Genomic DNA, 27,003 nt, shown 5'->3' with positions numbered 1-27,003 from the left:
ACCTTCCACAGGTTCCCAGCTGCCCTTAGGATAACATGCAAACTCATTCACAAAGTGTGCAAGGACCCTCTCCAGTCTCCTTTCTTGACTCTTATTGCTCCCATAGGTCATTCTCAATGTCGTTGAACTACCCGGAATTCCAGCTGTGCTCTCAGTCTCAGGCTATTTGACTCTTGGCTTAAAATGCTCCTCCTACCCTAAGCTGGTATTTGTTACTCATATCTCTATTCGAATGTGAGTTCATCCACAAACATCATACATACAAAAGTAAGTTAAAGATAGGATCCTAAGGATGGGGGGGGCATAGATATAAAATAATTATGTTATGTCTATATCTATGTCTATATCTTTATTTTACAAATGAGAACATTGAGACAAAGAATTTACTTAAGTCTTCTCAAGGTCTTGAAATTAGCTGGAATCCAGACCTAAGCAAACTCCAGAGTATATATTTTTTTCACTTCTATCTTAAATATACATTCCTCAGAGAAAGGCCCAAAGATAACTGCCTACTGACTATGCTAGCTAGGATGTGAAGGAGAATTTTTCAGATCAGAGGGCTGAAAGTTATGAGCAGAAGGAAGGAGGGGAACGACAAAAACACGGAAAGAATATGTTTTGTTTCACACAACCAACAGATCCGATGCAGGAACCTGCTAGATGTTTTAACTGATAGCCTTTTGCATGAGCCAATTTGAGACACTTTGAGCTGAGGGCTGCACCAAAGCCCACCTGAGTGACCCTGAAGTTCTGTTTAGCTCACTATAATAGTAAGATTTATTGCTGTGGATGAGGTCTTCAGCCATTTTGTGAACATACAATGTATGCACTAGCATGCTAACAAGACAGACATATATAGCTCAACCAATTAATAGCATATGGACTCATTATCTTTGAAAATGAAGCATTGGAGCAGGAAAGGGCAAAAAATCAGACTCGAGAGGTTTGCAAACCTTGTGAAGGAGTTTGTATGTTATCCTAGGGGCAGCTGAAAACCCATGAAAGGTTTTAAGCAGGGGAAGAGAGTACGTATATATTAAGTTTCTTAATGTGTACACCAGCTCTCTACCAACACCCTCTAATACACTGAATAAAAGCTTCCTGTATTAACCCCACAGGCAGACACTGCCTTGAGGGCTATTTCCCTGTCTTCTTACTTGTGACACATGTTGCTTCAACACTTCCTTGGGTTGTGTTCAATTTAATGCATCCCAAGAAGTTATAACCTTGAGTTTGTTCACAACTTAAACCTCATGTTACATGCTTTATACTGTACACTTACCTTCTGTTAGGTTACTAACAGCATCTTCATACTTTTTGTCTTGTAATGCTTTAATGCCTAAACCAATGAAGCCTGGACCACTTCTGGAATCCATTTCCATTAATCTGCAACAGTACTGCTGTCCTTCATCAGTAAGACTGCCTGGAAAACAAAAGGAGAAGTTATTAGCATACATACTCCAAATTTCCAATTGCCAAAACTTATATACTTTAAGCTCAAATGCTGTCTTACACATCCTCTACCATATCCTGACTCCAGGAATTCGAAACTTAAGTAGACCAACAATACTAAAAAATACTAACATACCATTAAAAAAATTATGCTTCTCCATCTTCTTAAATATTGGAGGTAGAAACCACTTTACCCACTGCAGTATGGGTAAACTGAACCCTCAAACAAGAAACTTACTCCTATTTGCCACTGCTCTAAGACACATAGCCTCCTGCTTGCCAGCTCTCCTTTTCCTATTCCACAGTAACTTCACCAACCTCTCTCCTTGGGCAACCGTGCTGCTAGAGATGTAGTAGCCAGGATGTCAAATCGGGCGGATTCTTCCAGTATCATACGACCAAAAGACAGACTACTTGTCAAGATATTGTACAAAAACTTAGTTACATTTTCTTAGGTTTACAAGTTCAGCAGTACTTTTCTGCATTCTTTCAAAAACTTTCTTTTCCTATATAAGTTAATGGTTAAACCTATGTAATAGTCATCCAATGCCTACATTTGTTTCAAATTTATTTTGGTAAAATAATTTAGTTTAGAAAACACTATTTATTTTGTTATGTTTGTTTTCTCCAAACCAATATCAGGATTTCCATTCCCAGAAAAGCACAAAAACAAGTAGAAAATATGATTTCTGCTTTGAGCATAAACTGTTAAAAGAGTACTCAGCATTTTAATAAATTGCTTAATCACATAGGAAAATTCTTAAGAATTAAGACAAATTATAGCTTGAAGCAGTAAATACGGGGAACAAATAAAAATAATTTGTTTGAAAAAGCAGCTTGATGCTTTACTATCTATTTAAAACTTGTTGCCCCCAGACCACATGGGGAACCACTCTTTCAGTCTCAGATGTCAAAGATAAATTCCTTGCATGTTACCATTTAGGTTATACATTTCAAATTTTTCAAAACCAGATACACTCCAATGCATAATCTATGATATTATACATTGATTTATAATCCAAATTAGTACCAAAAATTCAAGGAATTCTTAATGGCTAAAGAATTAAAACTTCAATACTGTTCAGTGAGCTTTGAAAACAAATGGGAAGAAATACTACTTTTTTTAGTTAGCCAGTAAAAAGGACCTCAACCAGCAATTATTATGCTTCTAGACATGAATTACCTTCTGTCAATATGTTCTCACTATGGCTTCCATAAATGTAATTTCCAAAAGCAGACATGCCTAGTAACATACACCCTTCTCCTCCCAAGCAAACCAGTGGGTTTTTTTTTTTTTTTTCCCACTCCCTTTTTCAACCAGTGGTATTGTCTCAACTAGACATCAGAATCACCTGGAGAATGCTAAGCCCCACTCTCAAAGTTTCTGATCTGAACGTCAGACCTGAAAGCTGGGACTTCAAAGAAGTTCCCAGATAATTCGACTGCTACAAGTTCAGAGACCAAATCTGAAGAACGACAGGCCTATAGTATTTACCAACACCATATACCGCCTTTATTGTTAGTCTTATATATACACTGCAGTTAGTACCTCTAAAGCTAAACAGTAACTTCTGGAGGGTAGGGACTAGCATGGTATCTTGTACTCAGCAGGCATCCATTAAATACTGCAATGATCCTTTAAGAATACCATTATGAACTGATGTACTAAAAGGCTTAGTCAGTTAATAAATAATGCTTGAGAATTACTATGGAAAATTAAAATCATCATTCTAAAAAAGAAAACAAAATAGCTATTAAAATTTTACCTTCAACTTCTAGCTATCTGAGTCAAAACTATCTTACCCCATAGAAACGTAATTCCTAAGAGTACCTTGGTTACATAAACCGCCCTAATTATAGAAAACACACCTGTGATGGAAAGAAAAGTCAGTCACGCATCATCCCAATGATCACCCATATGCAGGATACCTAAAAACTTACACAGGTAGACAAACTGGGGGTAGGCAGATGAAAACTGTTTCTAAAAGGCTAAGATGAACATGAAAAACTTCTAGATAAGATAAATCTTCCATACTATCTGGGAGCACAATTACAGAAACCGAAAGAGATTTGGAGAGCCAATGTTCTAGTCCTTGGGAAATGAACTCTCTACATATGACCAAGAACAAATGATACTTAGAGGAATCTTCTCTAGTGTTCCCCAAAACTGTCAACAGTAGTAACAACATCACTGATCTTTTGTAGAGACAAGGGATATTCCAAAGCTTCAGTTTTCAATCCTCTTCTCCATATTAACTCTTGCTGAGAACTCATACTAGCTAAATAGTATGTGGAGGATAGAAACAGAGAGGAAATACCCTTGATTTCTTTTTCAATAAAAAATTGTTTAACTTACCTGCTCTTTTTAACATTTAAAAGATTCTGAGATTTCAGACTTTAAAACAAGTTTGACAATGTTATTTTTGTCTGTCAATAGGCAAGCTAGATTTGGGGCTGATGAATGATAAATCTCTAAGAATGAAAGGTGTTCTGAAGAGATTCAGGGTAGATGCCAAGTAATACCCATGAGAATCCTGTTTCCTAAAGTTTACCACAAAAAAAAGATGATTTTTAAAAATAGCTAATTAATTGCTGACATCACAAAGAAACTGATCACTACTGTAGAATTTTTCTTTTAAATAAACCTAGCCTGGGGTGGGGGTGGGGGGGGCAAAACAGCATGTATTCATTTCTTTATTTTCATCTGGATTTTCTAATATTCCAGAGCACAAATTTGTAAGCGCTTTCATATTTGGATTTGAAAACCAAGCTTTCTTATTCTCCCCCATTTCAAATATAAGGCAAAATAAAATAACCCGAAAAGGTCATTTAGCATGAAATAACATTTCATCAGCTGACAACTGTAAAAGCTATTCACTACTTGTTATGTGAAGCTTTATAAACTGACTCATTTTGAAAATGAATCTTCAAGTCTCAGCATGCAAAGGAGGACAAAGGAGAATGAAATACATTTGTTCCCAGTGGAAGAGAACCCAGTGATTAACTGCTGTGAAGTAGAAAATTCTGCAGAAACTAAAGCACGTTGGGGGAGGATAGGTCAGCCTTTAAATACCTTATAGCTTCAGAAGTTCATACACAGAAAGTTTGGTTTAGAGGAGCAATGAAAAGAAAAAGAAATCATTAAGCACAGCTTCCTACTGTCTGGCAGTTTAAGTGTTTAACTTTTACCCCCAGAATAATGCTTTACCTTAGAAAGTACCTAAGCCTGATTGGCTCCATCCCACAGATTCTCACAACCAATGATTCTACAGAAAAAAAACTTCTTCCTTGGTGTACCATGTAACTAAATATCCACCTACCCACTCCCCTTTACCAGGATATAAAGCTTTCTTTCTTTCAATTCTGCAAAATACCCTCTCCAGGAATGATTATTTTTCATATAAACCAACACACTCTCTTATCATTCAGCATAACCCATGCTAGAATGCATTTCAAATACTGAATTCATGCGCAAAACTCTACAGACTGTTGACTTAATTTCTTCTATAGTTTTGTAGCTTTTTTTTTTAATATGGAGACCATACTTATTCAACAAATACACATTATAGGCATATGTGTGCTAACTGATAAAGCACACAATCAGTCCTCAAAAAGAAATTTCAAGTATCCTCTTGTGTCACTTGGTCACAAATGAGGGAAAGCGTACAGATCATTAATAGCTGAAAGAAAATAGAGAAGAAAATGGTAACACCGGCCATCAGTTTATCAACAGCAATTGTAATAGTAGAAAAAGGGTAGAGGAATGGGTACCAGAGACCAATTACGAAATCAGCACATTTATCTTGGGAATGTAATGGGAATCATGTTAAAATCGGGAAAAACTGGATGAATTTTGGAACTATTCCCTGTCAATGGGGAAAAAAACCCACAAAAATTCACAAGCATGCTCCTCATATTCAAAGTCTCTTACTATGTCTCATCTTCCTTGACCTCAACACGAAGTTCACAGTGTTAACTAGCCCTCCTTTCTTGAACCTCTCCTCCCAGGCAACACTACCACAATTCTTCCACTCCTCTAAAAGCTTACCAACCCCTTTGCATGCTTCTTCCTCCTCTCCCTTAATTGCAGTCAGCCAAATCCCTGGATTATTGTTTTAATACCTGCTACCCACTTCTTCCTACTCTTTTCCCATCACTGAAATCTAAGTTCCAATTCAATCACTTTGGTTAGAAAATACAGCCCTAAAAAAATAAAATAAAATAAAATAAATCCTCATTTTTTGAGGTTAGTTGCTCAAACTGTCAGTACAGATCTCCTTTCTGAAATGCTCTTTTCTTGCCTTCTCTGTTGCTTCATATCAGGTTCCACCACCTTCCTGTCTGACCTCTCTGCTTCTCTGTTTCCTACTTTCCTCTTTCCCTGCCTTTCCCTTCAAGCCAGCCAGCACCACCCAAGACAAAGTTTTCAGCTTTTTGCTCTATAGTCATCCTCTGAAGTCACCCACTACACTTCATTCACTTGGACCCACATGCAAGTTATTTCCAAACCTTATGTCTAGCCTTAGTACTAATCTCTCACCTGCAAGCCAGACAGGTATTTCCCTTTGAATGTCTACTAACCTCTCCTCTCCATAAGTCAACTTTCTTACGGATGATCATTCCACAGTAGGCCAACTTTTCAAGAGAGCTAAAAGTAAAATAATTATCTTCCTCCCTTTACCTCTTATAAAATCTAATTTTTTCATTCACCTGTTACTTTCTATTGCCACTGTCATAGTCCCAGTATATTCATTCACAAAATCATTTAGTCTACCCAATCTAGTCTACCTTCTATACAATCTATCCCACAAACCCTATTAGTTTGACTCTATACTTCATAAATTGATTCACTACAACATTTGGTATTTCTTATCTCACATTAGTGAAAAGTACTCTCACAGGTCTATCTCTGACTCACTTAAAATAAAGGGGATCCACTTACTTCTTACCAAAAAACCCAACTCTTAAGATAATAATGAATTTTAATTCAGACATGGCGTCAGGACAGAATACAAGTAGGACTTAGAAGGGAAAGCTAAAGTGGGGAGAGTCAAGGTAGATGCAACAATACTTTTCCAACAGGCATTCTCCCTCAGTTACCTCTATCACTAGTTTTCAACAATTTTTCTATTATGAAACCTGCGATGGTCATTCACACACAAAGCATTCCCAGGTGTATACTCCTTTAGCAACAAAATGAAAACAATTAAATTAGTAAAGCTCTGCAAACTTTATAATCATTAACACATCGGTGCTGGTACTGTTGATCTATTTCAATGACTGATTTCTGTGAATTTTGTTCATCAGATGAATACAGGCATGGACATGAGCGACGGTTAAATTATGTAAAACTCTATTTAGCACAGATACTGACAAAGAGGACAGAGGCCAGTGTGAAAACCATGGAGGTCAATCTCCTGTAAACTAACTGAACACCAGCCCTGGGCATGCGATATCACAGGCACAGGTTCTGACAACTCCCAGCATGCTAGCTGTCATCAGCTCTCTCTCCTCCCCCCTCCAAGAAAGAACACAAAGAAGAGCACCAGGCATAAGCTTAGACATACACTCTGACTTGAATCTGCTCTATTTCATTAAACAAGTAGATCCTTCACAAAGTTCATTACTTTCCCAGAACCACAGCATCTATAACCATGAACTTGTGACACTGTAATACCAATGCTGAGAATGTATGACATTCATAGCTGTAGGCAAGATAGTTCAACCTACTCAACCAAAATCCACCTTACTTATTCCTTCCACTAGAGCAAATAAACTATTCTACTAGTCCTAAAAACTGCAACCTAGCGCCATACTTCTGCTCATGCCATCTGCGTACCTTTCACCTCTTCCTGTTTATCTAATTTCTGAGGAAAATTTAAGACTCTCTTCAATTCCTATCTTCCAAAAGCCTTCATTGATCAACAATGAACTCAGTTATTCATTATTCCTCTGTATTATTATACTTTTCTACATTAATTAGCCTCTTCATGTGCACAAAGATAACACACTGTACTTCATTGTATGTCCAGAATTATTCAAACAACACCTTACACAGGGTAAGCACTGAAACAATTTTTGATTGATAGCAACAACCTCCCATATGTTCATATACTTCAAGAACATACAATATAATAGGGAAGAACTTACCTGATTCAATTAAATGCAAACAAAGCACTTCTAATGGATATTGTACAGTGGGATAGATGTTTATCATTCCTTCACAGGCCTTCTTCAATCTAGCAGTCTCATGAGGAAACTCAAAAATATAAAAGTAAAATAAACTAAGTAATAGTAAAATATGCTTGTGAACACCTTCCTAATTAGAATGTAAAAGTCACATTAGAGATTTTTAAAATCAACTTACTTTGGATAAACAGTGAACGAACTGTCTATAAAGTACTTGGTGATCTTCACTAGGAATCTTATCTGATAAGTCCAGTGCATTCTCAAAGGCAGCTAAAAGCTGAAACAAACAAAAAAGCTATCATCTTTAGCATATGAAAAATGTAATAAATAGCTGAATGTATATGACTCACTTATACAATATGCCACCTCAACTAACGAACTGCAAATTTATTTCACTATCTTGTGTTTTTCTGTACTATATATTGTCTGGACCTGACAATTTTTTATGAGGGGAAAAAATGTCTATGCAAGTTTTAGAATACAATCTAATTCCAACTGGCAGGAGACTGCACTGAACTAATGAGGGATAACTATAAATTAATATCATGAATTTAATAAAACATTCTTTAAGTGGTCACTGTTCCCTAGAAAGTAGTCAACTGGAGAGGTCTAGTCTTCTTTATATACCTGTGTAACTGCAACTAATCAGACCATTTTTAAAACATCTCTACTGAAATCACCAGTATGTTCTTTGGACTATCTTCAGTGGTAGCAAATCTTTAATCTTAAATAAATTTGTGAAGTTAAACTTTTAAAAAGGAAACCAGAAAAATGACTGAACTATAATAAAATCACTTCTTATCCAGTATTACTAAATGACTTTGAAGAAAATTCCAAAAGAAGCTTTCTAAATATGTTTTGAGCAAGAACAATACTAAAACCCAGATCAAGCACTTTAAAGAATATCATTCATTTGGTTACACAAGTCCTAATTTTTTTAAAAAATGATTTTTCACGACTTCATTTATTTTTATTTTTATTTTTTTGAAGTAGGCTCCATGCCCAGTGGGGCTTGAAATCATGACCCCGATATCAAGACCTTAGCTGAGATCAAAACTCGTATGTTTTGACGGAGCCACCCACAAGCCCCTCCATGACTTTGAAATGAAAACTCATAATATAGGTCACTGCCTCCAAATTTATTTATGAAGTATGATATAAAGTCTACACAAATGAAGAAAATTTTACTCCTCTGATAAAGTTAATGATCTTGCAAAAAGGGAAGCCTAACTTACACCGTTTAGCACAACGGTTTCAAAAAATAGTAGTACAATTAATCTATCTGGAAATCAGGTGACATATTTTTTCCTGAACACACTGAAATAAGCAAAATTATCATTAGAATTCAAGATGGAAATAACTGCACCCCAAAATCCTATTACTATTTTTAACAGTTAAAAATCAATTATTAAAGGGACGCCTGGGTGGCTCAGTGGGTTAAAGCCTCTGCCTTCGGCTCAGGTCATGATCCCAGGGTCCTGGGATCGAGCCCCGCATCGGATTCTCTGCTCAGCGGGGACCCTGCTTCCTCCTCTCTCTGCCTACTTGTGATCTCTGTCTGTCAAATAAATAAATAAAATATTTTTAAAAAATCAATTCTTAAAATGACAAGCATAATTAGTTCTCTTTCATGGAGGAACACAGAACAGGTAATTTTTTAAAAAATTTACTTATTTTGGCATTTGGTATGTTTGATATTCTGATAACCTATAGTTTTTCAATGAAAATAATGAAGTCATATGAAGATATGATTTAAGTTTGCAATTCACCTAATTTTGTCACTGTCCAATTTTTTTTCCACAACTAAACCTATACCCAGATAAACCCACACACAAACAAATGCAAATCAGTCTTCTATTTTTATCTTCAGCATTTATTTAGGACACTGCCTGATATGTATAGTAGATTGTACATAAAACAAATATTTTCTGAAAAAAGGATTAATAAGTGAATAAATGAACAAACATACAAAAATGTACTTCTCATCCTATATTGTCTATAATTGCTTATATTCAAAAAGTCCATATACACTGAATGCCTATATACAATAATAAGAAATTAAGCTGACTTTTAAACTTACAAATATAAAAAAGTAGAATGGAGATATTTTCTAACAGTATCCCAATATATTTCTAGAGATAAGTATCCTAAATAAATACTTGAAACAAAATGCTCTGAGTTGCTAAACTTCAAAGTAATTTAGTACTCTTCATGAACTTAAAGAAACATACCTTTACACATACCTTTAAGTAAATACAACTTTTTAGAAATTACAGCAGTTTTATGAAAGCCAATTTCACGTTTCTTTTTCACAGTGATTAAATAACTGATTTACTGGATTAGTATGAACCCAGGGAAGTAAACTGTGATCCCTAAAAACCAATTCCACTCTGTCCAGACTTAGTATGAGACTGCAGGGAAATAATTCTGACTTTAACAGCAAGAACCCCTATGAATTTAAAACTGAACATGAAGGGGCGCCTGGGTGGCTCAGTCAGTTAAGCATCTGCCTTCAGCTCAGGTCATGATCCCTGGGATCAAGCCCCACATCAGGCTCCTCACTCAGCGGGGAGCCTGCTTTTCCATCTCCCGCTCCCCTGCTTGTGCTCTCTCTCTTTCTCTTTCAAATAAATAAAATCTTTAAAAAATACATTAAAAAATAAATAAAATAAATTGAATACTTACAAAATATCAATTTTAACGTATGGTACTTTTCTATATTATTCTATTTCCATTTGCTAAATTCAATTAAATGATCAATATTCATGATACAAACTGCAGGGAATAAACAGGTCAATACCAATTGCTGGGTCTCATTATTCTGATCCTCAGTACTCTCAGCCAGCAACTGAGTCAATTTCTTCCACAGCTGGTGAAGCTCTTGGTTGTCTGCACCTTCCTCCTGCCGTGTCTTTATCAACTTGTGCCATGTTCGGGCCACCTAACAAGGAGATTTAAATTTTGTTTTTAATCTTAAATATCAAAAACACCAATTAGAAATATAAAATCTACAAATAAAAACTTTTTTCATCTGCTAATACATAAAAATAGCAAAACCACAGAACTTCATCTATTATGAACTCCACAAGAACTATGGTGTCTGGGCAAAACCAGACAGCCATTATATTAGAAGTACAACTAATATAACAGAGTGGAAACAGGAATAATGACTACATGCCCCAAACCTTGTAACTATAGCATCAGCAATAAATGCAACACAAATATGTCACTAAATTCTACAGATGATGCTTTTACTTATTTTATTTATCCCTGCCCAGTTTCAAAAAGGTCTGGAAGTTAGAATAACTAAAACCTGAAATTTAATTTAGTTTCAAAACACTATAATTTGTAGTATCTCTCTATATTCTTTTAATATCACACTACATACTAACTGATTAAATTTTCCCTTAAGCTAAATGAAAGCTTTCTTCTAATAATGGCTTTAGTAAAAGAAGTCTACTACCCCACCAAATCATTAACCAACCTCTACGTGTTTCTTTTCTTGGTAATATAGATCCACAAGTTTCTTACAGACATCGCACCACTTCTGTTTGTCAACACTTAGAATAAAAAATTAGAAAAAAAAAAAAAAAGGATTTTGAATCTGATTAATGAAAACAATCAAGGGCTTAAGATACTAAAATTAAAATATCCCAATAATACTACTGTCAGGTACTATTTTAAATTAGAACATATCCTCTTTCATACCACAGGAAAATTTTATAAAATGAGCCTCTCATTAAAAAAGAGAAGGTTTAAGAAATAATATCTTCCATCATATTACCTAAAAATTATATCAAAGTTCCCAAATTAGTCAATCCTCTTACTATTAGTGTTTTGATTTTATTTCAATCACAAGAAAAAGATTTTGTAACAACACTATGAAAGAAAAATGCTTCTCAATTCCCAGTAAATGTTTGGAGTACTTCTATGGAAGTTTTAATCAGTTTATTCAAATTAAAGCTTTTAAAGACACAGGGCTTTCCCCATATAATGATTACCTTTCATAAAGATCCAGGAGCTTCTGGTAAACACCAGGCAAGTCATCCTTAGCATTTATGTGGTTACATTTCTCATATAAGCTTGCTAACCCCTAAAATAGGAAACAGTAGAGATTATTCTAAAAAGTCTAATACTCTCACATTCATTTTGCTAAGTAAAGTGACGATATATAAAGACTATTTACGATAAAGAAAATTATAACTTAAAAATAAAATAATGTCTGGTATTTGCCTCCAAATAATTAGGGTGGGAGAAAGTAGATCAAAGCATAGATGAAAAAATACTGGCCACGTGTGGATTTTTACAGAAGCTAGGTGATAGCCAGAGGGGTTCATTTTACCATTCTCTTTACTTCTGAAAATATATTTAAAGTGGGGCATCTTGGGGGCTCAGTCGGTTAAGCGTGCAACTCTTGATTTTAGTTTGGGTCATCATCTCAAGGTCTTGAGACAGAGGCCTGAGTCAAGCTCCATGCTCAGCAGGGAATCTGCCTGATTCTCTCTCCCTCTTCCTCTGCCCCTCCCTGCTCATGCATGTGTACATGCGTGCACTCTCTCTCTCTTTCTCTGTCTCAAATAAACTGATCTTTAAAAAGAGCTTTGAAAATATATTTGAAGTGGTTCACAACAAAAAATCTTAACTCTTATTACTATATGACACTACTTCTGTATGGTCAAAAAAAAATCGAAGTAATTTGTAGAAACTGTCACCTTTGCTTCAAAGAATGATCAGGTATTTTAAATCAATCAATACATAATAAAAGCAGGCATCTCTCTAAGTGTGTTACCAGATAACCCCTCTCATATTCTTGTTCACATAAATATGAGACAAAAAGGTTCATGGTCTCCCAAGCCTACTGCCTATTTATCACAGTTTCTAAGATGTAATTGAGATATGAAACAAATTTATTAAAGATGAAAAAGCTGGGGGCGCCTGGGTGGCTCAGTGGGTTAAAGCCTCTGCCTTCGGCTCGGGTCATGATCCCAGGTTCCTGAGATTGAGCCCCGCATTGGGCTCTCTGCTCAGCAGGGAGCCTGCTTCCCTTCCTCTCTCTGCCTGCCTCTCTGCCTACCTGTGATCCCTGACTGTCAAATAAATAAATAAAAAATCTTTAAAAAAAAAAGATGAAAAAGCTGGAGAAGCCAACATAAAATATGAAGAACTTAAAATAAGAAAAAAAAATTTCACTCAAATACATAGATTTGCAGATTTTTTATATCTTACCTTTAGAAAACATATTAATATGCATTTCTTTTCCCTTGAATAAGCATAAGGAATATTCTTGGTAAGTCTTTCATATACACACATAATTAGAGATTTACATAATCATATTTGAATTCCAATCCTCACCTCTGAAAATAATCCATTGGGTTGGATGTCAAATAATGTTAAATAGCATCACAGGCATTTTTTTTTTTTAACTGATGTACAGGTTTAGAAGATCAATACATTTAAAACTTTTTTCTTCTATGGGGTAATTAATGGTTTAAATGACTTTTTTAAAAGCTGCTACCTATATTTTTTTTAATGTGGCAAAAAATTTACCATAATATAGGAAAAAAAAATCTACATACCTGCCAAGCCAGTAATTGATCTGGCTCTAGTTCAGCAGCTTTTTTATAGGCACCCTGAGCCTGATCAGGTTGTTCTAACTCGGCTGCAGCAACACCAATAAAGACCCAGGCATTATAGTTATTTTTCTCTTGTTTTAACACTGTCTGGTGGAAAAAAATTAAAAGAACGGGTCATTAAATTTTGGAAGCTAATGAACAAACAACTAAAAGACTACTTGAGTGTCGGGAAATCTGGATCTACCACTAAGGGTGATCTTAAGAACGCCACTCAACCTCTCTGGTCTTCAGTTTCCTCAAGGAGAGCAGGAGGTGGATTGGAATGATAAGTCAAAGGAGTCTAAAATATGAGGTATATATTTTAAAAGCTGCCCAAGCAATGCTGATGCCTCCCCATCCTCCTTGAAAATGAAAATACTATGTATACAAAGAACACTAAACTATTCATATCACCTGACCATCTTGCTGCCTCCACTCCACACTACCACCAGTAAACTCACAAAACTGTTTTCTATATCGATTCACTCTAACCAACACCCACATTGTCCTGCACTGTGATAACATTTCCAACTATCAGACAGATTTTTTGTCGAAATAACAAGGTAGGGAGGTAGGCTGACCCTAATGTGACTATACCACGTATGTTCAAAATAAATAGAGGCAATGAATGTTTAAATACCACCTGTCAATGAGAATAAAAATCGTATGTAGAGCTATTGCTTTCAGAAAGAACAGGTACTCGCTAAAGTGAAAGTCTGAAACAGAAAACAAAGAGGTTCTAGTGACAGAAAACAAAACTAGTAGCTAATTAAATCTAGTAGATAATTAGCTCTTAAGATTTTACCTATTCTAGGGAAAATAAGAATATTTCCATGAGCTGAGACAGTCAGATTATTGTGTTTCTATGCATCCAGATGACACTTCTAGCAATCTCTCATCATTCTACAGCACAAATTCCATTCTATCCAACAATGTTTTCTGCCAAAAAAACTAACAATGTGGTAACTACCAAAGCTGACAATTGTTTAACCTCTGAGATGTCCAATTAGTTGACCCCCCTCTTATTCTACTATCGCCCCACTTCTCAGTTCTTATCCCTCCTTTTCCAGCTTAGACTCCAATAACCCATCACTGTCATCCCTCCCTTGCGAATATCCTCAACTCCTTCACCTCTCTTCCCCATCATCTTTCTCAACATCCATACTTGAACCCCAGCATGCCCATTACTAAGCTTCAGAAGCTGAACATGGAGAAACCACACAACTCAGTTCACTGATTTCACTTCAATAACATGAAACTTCAGATGGACATTAGAGCATGGCAGTCCTTTCAATCACCGCTAGTAAGTTAAATAACAACCACTTCATACCTTTTTTTTTAATCTCAAATCTCCTATACAATTCTTCTTCCACTCTCAGCTTATGCCTTACTAAGAAAATAGAAGACATCAGAGGGAACATTACTCTCTTCCTATCCCCAAATCTACAAATCTGACAGTATTTACACCTATCTTCCCCACTGCTAAGATGGAAAAAGTATCGAAAACTCCACTTTGGGGCGCCTGGGTGGCTCAGTGGGTTAAAGCCTCTGCCTTCGGCTCAGGTCATGATCTCAGGGTCCTGGGATCGAACCCCGCATTGGAGTCTCTGTTTAGCGGTGAGCCTGCATTCCCCCTCTCTCTCTGCCTGCCTCTCTGCCTACTTGTGATCTCTATCTGTCGAATAAATAAATAAATAAATAAATCTTAAAAAAAAAAAAAAGAAAGAAAGAAAAAGGAGAAGAAAATTCCACTTCAAGCTCAGGATCCCATCCTCTCTCATTCCTACCCCTACACTCTCTCTCCTCCACATTCAATTTCTCCCTCTGGACAGGGACATTCCCCTCAGCAACTTACAAAGGAGCTTTAGAATCATGAGCTCCCATTCACAAACCAAACAGAATGATAGTGTCAACATATCATTAAGAAAACTTCATGATACAGTAGTGCTCCATAATACATCCCATCAAAAGATATCGGATATTCATATTTTGAGAGTGTGGTTTTGCGTATGGCCAGTGTAGTTTATCCTAGCACAACCACTCTAATGGTCTACTTAATAATCTAACCACTTTCATTAATGTTGAGACAAAAAATGGTACACATGTTACAAATCCATAAGGCTTGTAAATGGGTAACATAATTTTACTATGGAATAAAAAAATGTTTCAGTTACCTTACAATGTTTCAAAGCTTCTTTGTATTCTTTGTTTCTGATTGCATCTCTAGCACTTTTTAGAGCAGTTTTTACTTCCTTGCTAGACATTCTGTGGAAATAAAAAACTTGAGAGAACCTACAATAATACCAACAAACTTAACCATCTGAAAAATGCACATGTAATTCCTTCTACCTGGATATTCTTTCCACTCTAAGATCCCTATACTGTATTCCCTCACCTCTTCAAATTTTTAATCAAATGTCACTTGCTCAGTGAAACCTTGGCTGGTCACACTACTTAAAATTTCAACCCTTCCTCCCCCCCCAAACCCAACTACACAATATTCTCTTAACCCCACCCTAACATTTAGCATCTTCTACACTATACATTTTACTTATTTTATTTATTTTCTGTTCCCCAAACCCACTAGTATGTGAGTGCCATGTAGGCAGGGCTTTTTGTCTGTGTGTTATTGCGAACTGCTGTCCTGCCAGGACTGAGTATCTAACTGTATACATTAATAAATATTTGTTGAAAGTCAGTTGTATTTGAGTTATACTCATTGTTCATATAGTAGATGATCTAAAAGGCTAGGATTCAAAGCACATATCAATCTCAATCTAATTCTACACGAAGCAAGTTTTAGTAGAATAAGCCCAAATCACAAAGTAAAAAACTAACACAAATTAATTTCAGTAACTTTGATATAAGAGCATAGGAAAGCAATCTGCTTTAATGCTGGTTTCTATAAAATATAAATCAGGATATTAACTTGTTCACAGCAAAGGTCACTGTCAAGTTATAACAATACTGTATTCTTTGAAGAGAAATAAATGCAAAGTTTACACTTGAATGAAGGTGATAAATATGCTAGAGGATTATTTCTATAATAAGAAGATATTTCACTTGGGAGACAAAGTATTTCTTCATTGAACTATGTTAACATAATTTTAAATAAACTAATGTATCATAAGATTTTACAACTTATTCTGATTTACCGGTAAACAAGTCAAATTCAATCACACCTCAATGGTAAAAACAAGAGATACTTGTATTTTTTTGACAAGTTCATTGAACTCTAATCTCATCAGGAAACAAATCTGGGTAAATTATAATCCACTGTAGACTGCAGACGTTCATGGCAGAAAAATGAACCAAGAAGATGGCTTGTTGATTCAGTATACTGATGTCCTTTATAACCAAAGAGGCTGAGGTACAAGGGCAGATCAAAGAAGTTTAAGAAAGTAAGGAAAGGGGCGCCTGGGTGGCTCAGGGGGTTAAAGCCTCTGCCTTGGGCTCAGGTCATGATCCCAGGGTCCTGGGATTGACCCCACATTGGGCTCTCTGCTCCGTGGGGAACATGCTTCCTCCTCTCTTTCTCTGCCTGCCTTTTAGCCTACTTGTAATCTCTGTATGTCAAATACATAAATAAATTTTTTTTTAAAAAGTAGGGAAATAAAATAATAATAATAATAAGTGTTTTGACTTAAAGAATGTTAGATTCATGGGGCACCTGGGTGGCTCAGTGGGTTAAAGCCTCTGCCTTCGGCTCAGGTCATGATCTCAGGGTCCTGGGATCGAGCCCCACATCGGGCTCTCTGCTCAGCAGGGAGCCTGCTTCCTCCTCTCTCTCTGCCTGCCTCTCTGCCTACTTGTAAAATAAATAAAATATTAAAAAAAAAGAATGTTAGATTCAAAATAATAAAAAAATTAATATATAAAATCAATTTATTTGCAGCTACAATCAGATTCCTTAAATAGACAGAAAAGTAACTTTCTGCTTAGTTACATTAATTATACAATTAAAGCTACACAATTCATATGCTCTCATTTTAGAAATCGTTCTCTTACCTGAAATTATCTTCATATAAATTTATAGCTGCAAACGTCTGGATTTTTTTTTTTTTTTTTTTTTTTGGTAGCTTACAAATTGACGAGTAGGCACCAAATTTCAATGCTGATTTCAAATTAAATTTTCTCAAACCAAAGTTATCTTGGGTAGATAAATCTGTAGACTACAAAGAAGAGAAATAAAAAATCAACAATGATAACAACTAGGGTCTCTGGGTGGCTCAGTGGGTTAAAGCAACTGCCTTCAGCTCAGGTCATGATCCCAGGATCCTGGGATCAAGCCCCAAGTCAGGCTCCCTGCTCAGCAGAAGCCTCTTCTCCCTCTCCTACTCCCCCTGCTTGTGTTCCCTCTCTCACTGTCACTCTCTCTCTGTCAAATAAATAAATAAAGTCTTAAAAAAAATTATGGTGACAACTAATCTGGACCAATAGAAAGGGATAAAAAAAGACATTGAAGGGGAAAAAATTAAGTTAAAAAAGAACAAAAACAGTTTCAAGATATGGCCAAGCAAAAACAAACAAGAATTCAGATTAGTGAAAAGAAAGATCACCATCTTTACCACCCAGGATTTGAGTGGAAGCACATTCAAATGAGGCAGAACCAGCCACCACCAACTGTACATACAACCCTGAGGCCATGCACTTCATATGACATGAAAGAAATAGAAAAGAAGGCTCCTGCTCTAAAGAATATAATTTAAACCAAACCTAAGACATACGAGTCATTAGAGAACCAAATCCTGAACTAAGGATAATGAGTACAACTACAAGAGATGTTTCAAAGAAAGAAGTATGGTGTGAGGTAATGAGGAGATACCAGAAGACAGGATTTAAGAATGGAGGGAAGAAGGAAAACTGCTCCAGTCAAAAACAACTGCACTGGCTAAGACAGAGAAATAGAATGAACGTGGCACCAGAGGATTCACGGAGAAATGTGGGCTCAGTGAAGCAGAAGAGACTTGCTGAAAACAAAAGAAAATGAAGCTCACTGGACAAATGAGAACACTAGACTATAGAAGACGGTAAAAGTCAGTCATACAGGGAGCCTGGGTGGCTCAGTCAGTTAAACGTCTGCCTTTGGCTCAGGTCATGATCCCAGAGTCCTGGGATCAAGTCTCACATTGGGCTCCTTGCTCAGTGGGGAGCCTGCTTCTCCCTCTGCCTGCCTTTCCCCCCGCTTGTGCATGCTCTCGCTCTCTGACAAATAAATAAAATCTTAAAAAAAAAAGTCATTAAGAAAAAAAAAAAGACACACAGACCGGTGTAGACTTAAATACAGCAGCAAAAACAGAGCTGTTAAATGCCTCTACATAAGGCATTTTTAAAGACCACAATAAATAAACTCCACTCTTTCCTTGGTAACCAACGGATAATGTTCAACACCCTTCCATATCCCCAGATGTCTCCACCAGTAATGGCATTTACCCTTGCTGCAGTGGGATCTTTTATTCTTCCCTTCCTCTTCCTTCTTCATTTGATTTGGCATTTAGCATAAGAGGCTAGCACTTAGGCCCTCCCTCTACACCTAAGAATTATACAATGAGAAATACACAGATACAGAAACAGACAATATAGATACGTAGAGACAGATCAGTTTTAGGGGATTAAGTGATTTTTGAAAAGACAAAATAATCTGCCCCCTTTCTAGCTCTAAAAACTTCTTCCTATTTTGGGAGATGGAGTGGAGAAGAGAGAGGCTCATTCATTTACTTTCTAAACATAGCTTTCCTATGTACTAACCTACCAGGTATCATCAAACTCACTTCCTTTCATAGAGCAAAAACCTACAAACAAAAATGATATACCTCTCTTTCGGACACTTCCCTCTATTGCAAGCATTTCCAACATTTCAAAGAAAAATCTAGCTCTTTTACAAGTGTCCTCAATGTTATTCCACAGCCCCACCCACTTTCCCCAGATAATTTGTATTTTTTCTCCTCAATTTCGATTCATTTCTTTTCTTTTCTTTTTTAAAGATTTTACTTATTTATTTGACAGAGAGAGATCACAAGTAAGCAGAGAGGTAGGCAGAGAGAGAGAGAGAGAGAAGAGGAAGCAGGCTCCCTACAGAGCAGAGAACCTGAGGTGGGGCTTAATTCTAGGACCCTGGGATCATGACCTGAGCTGAAAGGCAGAGGCTTTAACCCACCGAGCCTTATTTTGTGCATTTTCTTTCTTTCTTTCTTTCTTTTTTTTTTTTGAAGATTTTATTTATTTATTTATGTGAGAGAGAGAGCACAAGCAGGGAGAGCAGCAGAGGGAGAAGCAGACTCCCCGCTGAGTGGGGAGCCAGATGTAGGGCTTGATCCCAGGACTCCAGGATCATGACCTGAGCCAAAGGAAGACACTTAACTAACTGAGCCACCCAGAAACCCCAGTTTGCACTTCCAACTCAGTGAAAGGATTTCTACTACCAAACTAAAAGGGTTTTTATGCAACATAGCAAGCATAAAAAGTAGCAACAACTGAACTTAAAAAAAAAGATAGAAAGTGACACACATGCCAAAATGATAAATCTCAAAAGTAACAAATGTAGATGGATGAATTACTATGTCCTACACGCCCCAGCTAAAGCTATGGAACCTTAAGTTACATTCTGTTGTGTAGATACAACGACTCCACAAAGCAAAAAAACCCAACAATATAAATAATAATAACAATAATAACAATGGAAGTTAACTACAGAAAAGCAAACAAGGTATGTTTAAATCTAATAACAAAAATCTAAAGGTGTTTGATGACCTATAGTCTGGCATTAACAACCTACACCATCACACCCTTCTTCTGAAATGAACTGGTAAAAGCAATTACTAAGTAAAAACAGACTCCAATTACCTATTACTTAGGATTCTAGACACTTACCTTTTACCTATTATCTTCTTTCCTCTTTTTGAATTGAATTTCAGATTGTTCCTTAACCATTATTCATCTAAATTAAGCAAAATATGAGACAGTTAGGCAAATAAAAAGCATGATAAACAGCCCAAAACTGAGTGAATTTATTAACACATCAGATTCAGGATTAATTTTCACAATCACAATTTAAAACACAATAAATAATTAGGTACAATTTTTCATCTTTTTTTTTCTACAATTTCCAAATCAGTCTATGTTCCCATAGCCTCAGATAATAAAAGAAACTTCCATAAGCAATCAGAAAAAGTTCCAAAAAACATTCCAGAAACTCAAAATACATAAACTTCAATATAAAAAAAAAAGAGCCAAAAAAGGGTATCAACTATTTCTATGCTACTTTGTTAAGAATCAAGGACAATCAACAGTACTTATTTATTCCCTATTTGCAGCCTAACTACACTAAAGCGAACCTGTTTTAAACCATAAAAAGAATTATAAATATGTAAAATGATGACCACATCATGTAACTAGATTAATGTATAATCTATTGAAAAGAGAGAAAACTTTCTTTAAATGTCAAAAACCCAGCTAAATAACCATCTGAAATATTAACACAAATTCTACATAATATTACCCTAAGTATCTTTTGATGGGGTCTCTGGAATAAATTGTCAAACAAAATTAATCTAGAATGCTTCATGGAGAGAATGGAAGCAGTTTCAAAAATCTGAATAAAAAAAATAGCAATGCCGGGCCACCTGGGTCGCTCAGTGGGTTAAGCCTCTGCCTTTGGCTCAGGTCATGATCTCAGGGTCCTGGGATTGAGCCCCACATCAGGCTCTCTGCTCAGCATGAAGCCTGCTTCCCCTCTCTCTCTGCCTACTTGTGATCTCTCTCTCTCTCTGTCAAATAAATAAATAAAATCTTTAAAAAAATATTTTAAAAACAGCAATGCCACTTAAACTAGGAAATGAACAAAATTTACATGAAGCAGGTGGAGACGGACAAAAAAGAGAAAGTGAGCTTACTGAACTAAAACATGCACTGGCAGTATACTTAAATAGAATGGTTAGTTCCAGAGAAAAGGGTCCAACTGTTAAGAAAAAAAGTACCTTTCTACCATCTTTCCATACTGCCATAATGGTGCATGCGAATGTACTGGCAGGTGTTCTCAAGTTCATTAATAATGCGGAAAAGCGAGGCAATCACCAGGTTCTTACTAGGCCATGCTCCAAAGTCATCAGCCAGTTTCTACACCAAAATGCTGAAGCATGGTGACACCGGCCAATTTGAAATCACTTATGGTCACAGACCTGGAAAAATTGCTGTGAGCCCAGGGGCAGGTTCAGTAAGTATAGAGTGATCAGCCCCAGATTTGATATACAACTCAATGATGTAGAAGAATGGCAAAATAATCTGCTCCCATCCTGCCAGACGGGTTTCACTGCGCTGACCACCTCAGCTGGCATGATGGACCATGAAGAAGCAAGATGAAAATACACAGGAGGGAAAATCCTGGGATTTTTTTCCTAGGGATGTAATACTTACGTGCAAATAAAATGCCTCAGTGGAAAAAAACAGTACTGTGATCCAAATAATGGTTAAGAAAGTACAATAAAAGTTAAAACAAGGTTACCCTTGTTTGGAGGGAAGGTAAAATGAAAGTGAAAAAACTGACTCTATTCATTACACTAACTTTTTTAAGCCCCAGACCACCCTGATGGTAATTAGTCACTTCAACTCTGTTCTTAAAGTTAACACCCCAGGCTCTGTCAGCCCCTTTGCTCTGCCATACCCACCCACCAAGCCAAAACTTGAACATGTTCAGAACGTGCTTAGGAATCAGATACATCTAGGTTCAAGTACAATCGGAATTTGGACACCTTACTTCACTACTCCAAGCCTAAAGTGAAGATTATATCACTTACTTGATATCCACATAAATGGAGTGCCTGAACGTAAGACACAGTTGACCCTCACACAACATGGGCTTGAGGTCCACTTATACGTGGATTTTTTTCAATAAATGTATTTTCTGGACTATAAATGTACTGTAAATGTATTTTCTTTTCCTTAGGATTTTCTTAATAACCTTTTCTTTTCTCTAGTTTACTTTATTCTAAGAATATTGTATATAATACATATAACATAGAAAATAATGTATTAACTCTCTATTATCTGTAAGGCTTCTGGTCAACAGAGGGCTATCAGTAGTTAACTTTTTAAGGAGTAAGAGTTACATGTGGAACGTTGGCTGCATGGGGGGGTCGGCACCCCTAACATCCACATTGTTCAAGGGTCAACTGTGTATTAGTTCCATTCTCCTTATCTACTGCCACCCTCTCAATAACCTCACTACTTTTTTTTTTCTATTTCTAATCCACATGGTTACTACAAACTTTCTTTACACATTTACAATCCCCAATCTCGCCTTCCTTAATCTCTCAAGTAGTAACCTTCTTGCTAGTGTTCTTCAAAAGAAGGCTACCATCACACACAAGTACCTCTTTCAATTACGTGAAAAACATTCCAGATCAAATCCTGTAAAAGAGACCGCTCCAGCCTCTGAACCAATGGAACATTAGTTGAGTTATTCAATTTAAACTTAATCGATATTTTTTACCATGTTATATCGATATGCCCGGTCTCTCAAGTCAATAAAATCCTAAACAAATGTACTGTATATTTGGAGTTCCTTACATGTTCAACACTAGCGTAATATGTACTCAATAAATGTACTCAATAAATGGCTGATTGTCCAGCTTCCAAAGCCTACTCTAAACATTCAGCTTCCCCACTGCCAAAAGGCAGTAATTCTCAATTTGCTAAAGTGAGATAGGAAGACTCTCTTTTTGAATATCAGCTCATACAACTTTTTTTCACTGTCCCCCACTACTTTCCAGTTTACATTTTTGCCTCTCTTATTCAGCCTGTTCACACTACTCAAATGGTACATATAACTGAAAGCCAAATTCAAGCATCAAGCATAATGCCTTCTCAGATGAATCTACCTAGTCTGAACTTCTAACACTTTCAATTTAAACCAACATTTCCAAAAAGCATTCCAAGAAACAATAACATGCTTAAAGGTATTAACACACCATATAGTAATTTTGTGAATATTTCACATTATATATCTCACTCTCTTCTAAAGTCATTCTAAATGTATATGAGCACTCTAAAAGCTCTGAGGAGTCCTAAAGATCCAAAGATAGTTTAACCTAGCATTTCTAAAACTTATGTTACTATGGAATATTTATGTTAATGAATGGCAATTAACATTTTGAAGCCACATCAGTATTTTCCAAAGTATAATTTGAGATGTTCTGATTTTCTTTCTGGATGTTTTGGCATTTAACTATATTTTTAATGTCTTTTATACTGTTATTAAATTTACAGGGGTGTGAGTGTGTTTGTTTCCCACAACTACACTGGAAGTTCCTTAGGAGCAAAGACTACTTCTATTTTTCTCTTTTATTTCCTGCAGTGTCTAGTACATTGCAGATAATCAACAAATATTCACAGAATCACAGCTGGTAAAGACAACACTGAATTTCTTCCACACAGTAACTAACTTCACATTTAGCCTCCCTCTCCTAAAGCAGAATATAGTGCTGCGGGTATACTGGACATTAAAAGAATTACAAAGAATCAAAATCTATCCCATGACCTTTTAGTTGAAGATCTTTCTAAACTGCAGTTAAGTATCTCACAAAAGCAAGCAATCTCTAACATACAAATCTTTGACTGATGATTTAAATGTACATGTAATAAAGTGCCTAGCCTCAATGCAACACATACATAGGCATGAACAAACATAAAGATACACACAAACACACCTCAAAAGTACCTTTTCAGATAATGATTAGCAAAAATGTCTTATGTCTAGAAAAGAGTGACAAAAATAATGAAGTAAACTGCAATTATATAATTAACAAAGAAAATTGGGAAAGCCTTGGGAGGGGGAAAAAAAAACTGGAGGAGGAGGAGGCGAAAAGGGTTGTTGAAAAGGGGAGATTACTCGCATAAAAATAAAGAGAAAGGGAACAATGAATGATTAAAAGTAGAGGGAAACAGACCTCAGCTCAAAATAAGAACTTTTAATAATTAGGCATGGCAGATGTGGAATGGGCTACTCAAAGGAAGTACATGCCCATCACTAGAGATTAAAAAGCACAGACTGGACCATTCACTTGGGAGGAATGTTGTAGGACAAACTGAATGTCAGATGGGTAGTAGGACAGGAAGCCCCTTAGATTCTTCCAGTGCTGCCTCTGGGGTCTTAAAATACCCATCTTCCTCCAAATCACTGCAGCACCTGCTTGCACTGACATGCCAAAGAGAAAGAGAGGGGGGAAAAGATGTGTTCCTGTCCTTCTGACTAGGAACTGAGAATAAAAGCCCTGTGAAAATGAAGCCAAAGAGAGTAAACATAGTTCACAGAAATAGTAGCAACACCACAGATAAAGTTGGACATATATCTTCACAAATCTAAAAGTCAGCTAACAATGTTTCTATGGTGAAATGATTTCCACACTCCAAATTAACTCAAATTTTTGAATCATAACCTGATCATGACGTAGCTTACCTACATTATCTACCATGCTATAAGGCTGCAATGCCAGGTATGTTAGCTTTGTTTCCCTAGAGTTTAAGTTCCTTGTGATCAGGAACTATTGTTCATATATTTGAATCCTCACAAAGAGCTTTAACACGTTTCTTGATTAAGAATTTGTCTACACTAAGAGTTTAAGCTCATCAGAATGTCATAAAATGTTATTATCAACTAGGGACAGAGAACTCTAGTGAGTTTAGGGCACAAACTACTAAAGTTAAAGTTCTGCTCAGACTGGGTCCCTGTGTAGTCTTGGGTCAATTATTTAGCCTTGGTTTTCCTACCTGCAAAATGGTCAAAGTAAGGATTACAGAAAGTATTAGAATTGAGTTGATTTTATGTTAGGTTACAGCAACTCCTTTTCCTGTCAAAATATTCACATGACTAACGTGATGAACAAATTATATATCTGAAACTATGATAATGAAATGAGAACTTGGCTTTGGGACAGAGTAGCTCAACAGTCAAGTGGGAGCAGTGATTTTTTTCTGCAGCAAAACAATGATATTCTGAACCCGTCAATTAACCGAACTCCTCACACAGCTCAGTACGTCTTCCCTTAGGAGCCTGTTCGGTTTCTCTCCTTTGCACTCCGCGGACAAGATGCACCTAAGCTCTTCCTAAAACAGGAAACTGGACTAGGCCCCGTTCCTCACTCCACCGGAGCACGATAAACCCTTCCGGCACTGACAGTAAGATGAGGCAGGCTAGAAATTTCTTTGGGGAAATGTATTCGAGGAGCCCCCCGAATCCACACTGCACCTGAAACGGTCCAGCCAGAGGCCCCACAAAGAACCGCCCCACCTAACTTAAGTGACAGACACGCTGCCACCTCATCATTGCCCAGTTCACGGTCCTAATACTCGGTCATGCTTCCGCGGCACAAAATGACCAGTCCTGGCCCCTGACCCTCTCTCTCTGTAGGTACTATTACAACCGCGTATTGGCTCCAACTTCTGCAAAAGCTACAGCGACCCTAACCCACCTGGGACAGATGCTTTTCCTCCAAACGCCAAGGCTGGAGTCCTAGCGCATGCGCATTCACCAGACATCGTTCACGTGACTGCAAGTGACTGAGTTTTTAGTTCGCTCGGTATTTGCTTAAAAGGTCTTAACGTGAGTTAAGGCCGGGAATTTCCCCCCTTTGCGCATGTGCATACGCCTAGCCTGCTGGGAATTGTAGTTCTGTGGGAAAAGCGCTAGGAGAGTGTGATCCCCGCCCTCTTTCCAGAGGCGTTCCTAGAAGCAGGCGGCCGGCTGAGCGCGGAAAGTTTCTGGACCGCTCCTTGCGATGCTGCTGCTGTGGGTGTCGGTGGTCGCAGCCTCCGCGCTGGCAGCACCAGACCCCCGGGCAGGTGGACAGAGACGAGGAGCTGCTCGGGTTTGGTCCGCTGCACCCAACGTGGTGCTAGTCGTGAGCGACTCCTTCGTAAGTACCGAGAAGCAAGAAAGTGGGTGTCCCACTCCAGACTAGCAACCGGCCCCCAGCTTTTCCTGTGCTGCAGGCTTTGAGGAGCAGAATCTGAGACTGCCAAACTTATCCTATCCCGATGCAAAGTAAAAAATGCATTTTATTTTGAGGCCCCGCATACACCCGTAAACTACGTACATATAAAACAATAATCTAGTAAATACAATGTATCTGACAGCACCTTTGCATTTTTCTTTTTAATGCTGGCCTCGACCCACTAATTTTATCACTACTAATGCACTTTAAATCTGTACCCCGGTTTGAGTCTATTGTGGGGGAAAATAACATTCTGCTCTTCATAAAAGCCTGTTAGCTTCCCAGGGGTCATTTCCCATTTCGGATTTACAGGAATTCATGTTTGGGTGACAAACGAAGAAAGTTAATAGTTACTCAGGTATCTGATAATCCTGTTAGTGCTGATTTAAGTGCGTTAGTTGATGTAATTTGATTCACTCCCTCAGGTTCCAAGTGAATTGTGTGGTTGTGTGATTGTGGTTAAATCACAAACTTGAACAGGCTTTGGAACTTTGCCAAGACGTCATCTGAAAGAATACTTGCATCAACATTACCTGAAACTTCTAGTTTTATCCGTGATTTAAACACTACTGCTTAGACAAACGTTCGGCTATGAGTTACAATACTAGTTTATCACTCGATGTTACTTTGGTCACATAGATTGTTGGTGTTAAAGCATGTCTGCACCAAAAGAGTACAAATCACTGTGTTCTATTGCCTTTCTCATTGATTAACCTGTGATGATTAAAGTAAGGATATGCCCTTTGGACTTGTTGAGAAAATTA

At 37.0% G+C, this 27,003-nt stretch overlaps 2 protein-coding genes across 5 annotated transcripts in view; one reads left to right on the top strand and one right to left on the bottom strand.

The window, feature by feature from the left end:
* TTC37 (tetratricopeptide repeat domain 37) overlaps positions 1 to 25,811 on the bottom strand; it is an 85,084-nt gene extending 59,273 nt beyond the window's left edge. For 2 of the 4 annotated variants that reach the window (XM_032335722.1, XM_032335725.1), the window contains exons 1-11: positions 25,718 to 25,811; positions 20,124 to 20,190; positions 17,262 to 17,425; positions 15,428 to 15,518; positions 13,218 to 13,361; positions 11,643 to 11,734; positions 11,126 to 11,201; positions 10,442 to 10,582; positions 7,820 to 7,918; positions 7,603 to 7,711; positions 1,283 to 1,423 (exon numbers count right to left, since the gene is read on the bottom strand). In XM_032335722.1, the coding sequence (XP_032191613.1) occupies positions 1,283 to 1,423; positions 7,603 to 7,711; positions 7,820 to 7,918; positions 10,442 to 10,582; positions 11,126 to 11,201; positions 11,643 to 11,734; positions 13,218 to 13,361; positions 15,428 to 15,517 (892 nt within the window). In that variant the 5' untranslated portion in view covers position 15,518; positions 17,262 to 17,425; positions 20,124 to 20,190; positions 25,718 to 25,811. Of the gene's footprint in view, positions 1 to 1,282; positions 1,424 to 7,602; positions 7,712 to 7,819; positions 7,919 to 10,441; positions 10,583 to 11,125; positions 11,202 to 11,642; positions 11,735 to 13,217; positions 13,362 to 15,427; positions 15,519 to 17,261; positions 17,426 to 18,686; positions 18,787 to 20,123; positions 20,191 to 25,717 lie in introns of all 4 variants that reach the window. The other 2 variants (XM_032335723.1, XM_032335724.1) reach the window with 2 other exon arrangements.
* Positions 25,812 to 25,917: 106 nt separating this feature from the next.
* ARSK (arylsulfatase family member K) overlaps positions 25,918 to 27,003 on the top strand; it is a 43,961-nt gene continuing 42,875 nt past the window's right edge. The window contains exon 1 of the mRNA XM_032335726.1: positions 25,918 to 26,161. Coding sequence (XP_032191617.1) covers positions 26,024 to 26,161 — 138 coding nt within the window. The 5' untranslated portion in view covers positions 25,918 to 26,023. The remainder of the gene's footprint in view (positions 26,162 to 27,003) is intronic.

Source organism: Mustela erminea, chromosome 3, assembly GCF_009829155.1.
Source record: "Mustela erminea isolate mMusErm1 chromosome 3, mMusErm1.Pri, whole genome shotgun sequence".
In the NCBI taxonomy this organism is placed as follows: Eukaryota; Metazoa; Chordata; class Mammalia; order Carnivora; family Mustelidae; genus Mustela; species Mustela erminea.
This window is presented reverse-complemented; position numbering and strand designations above follow the sequence as displayed.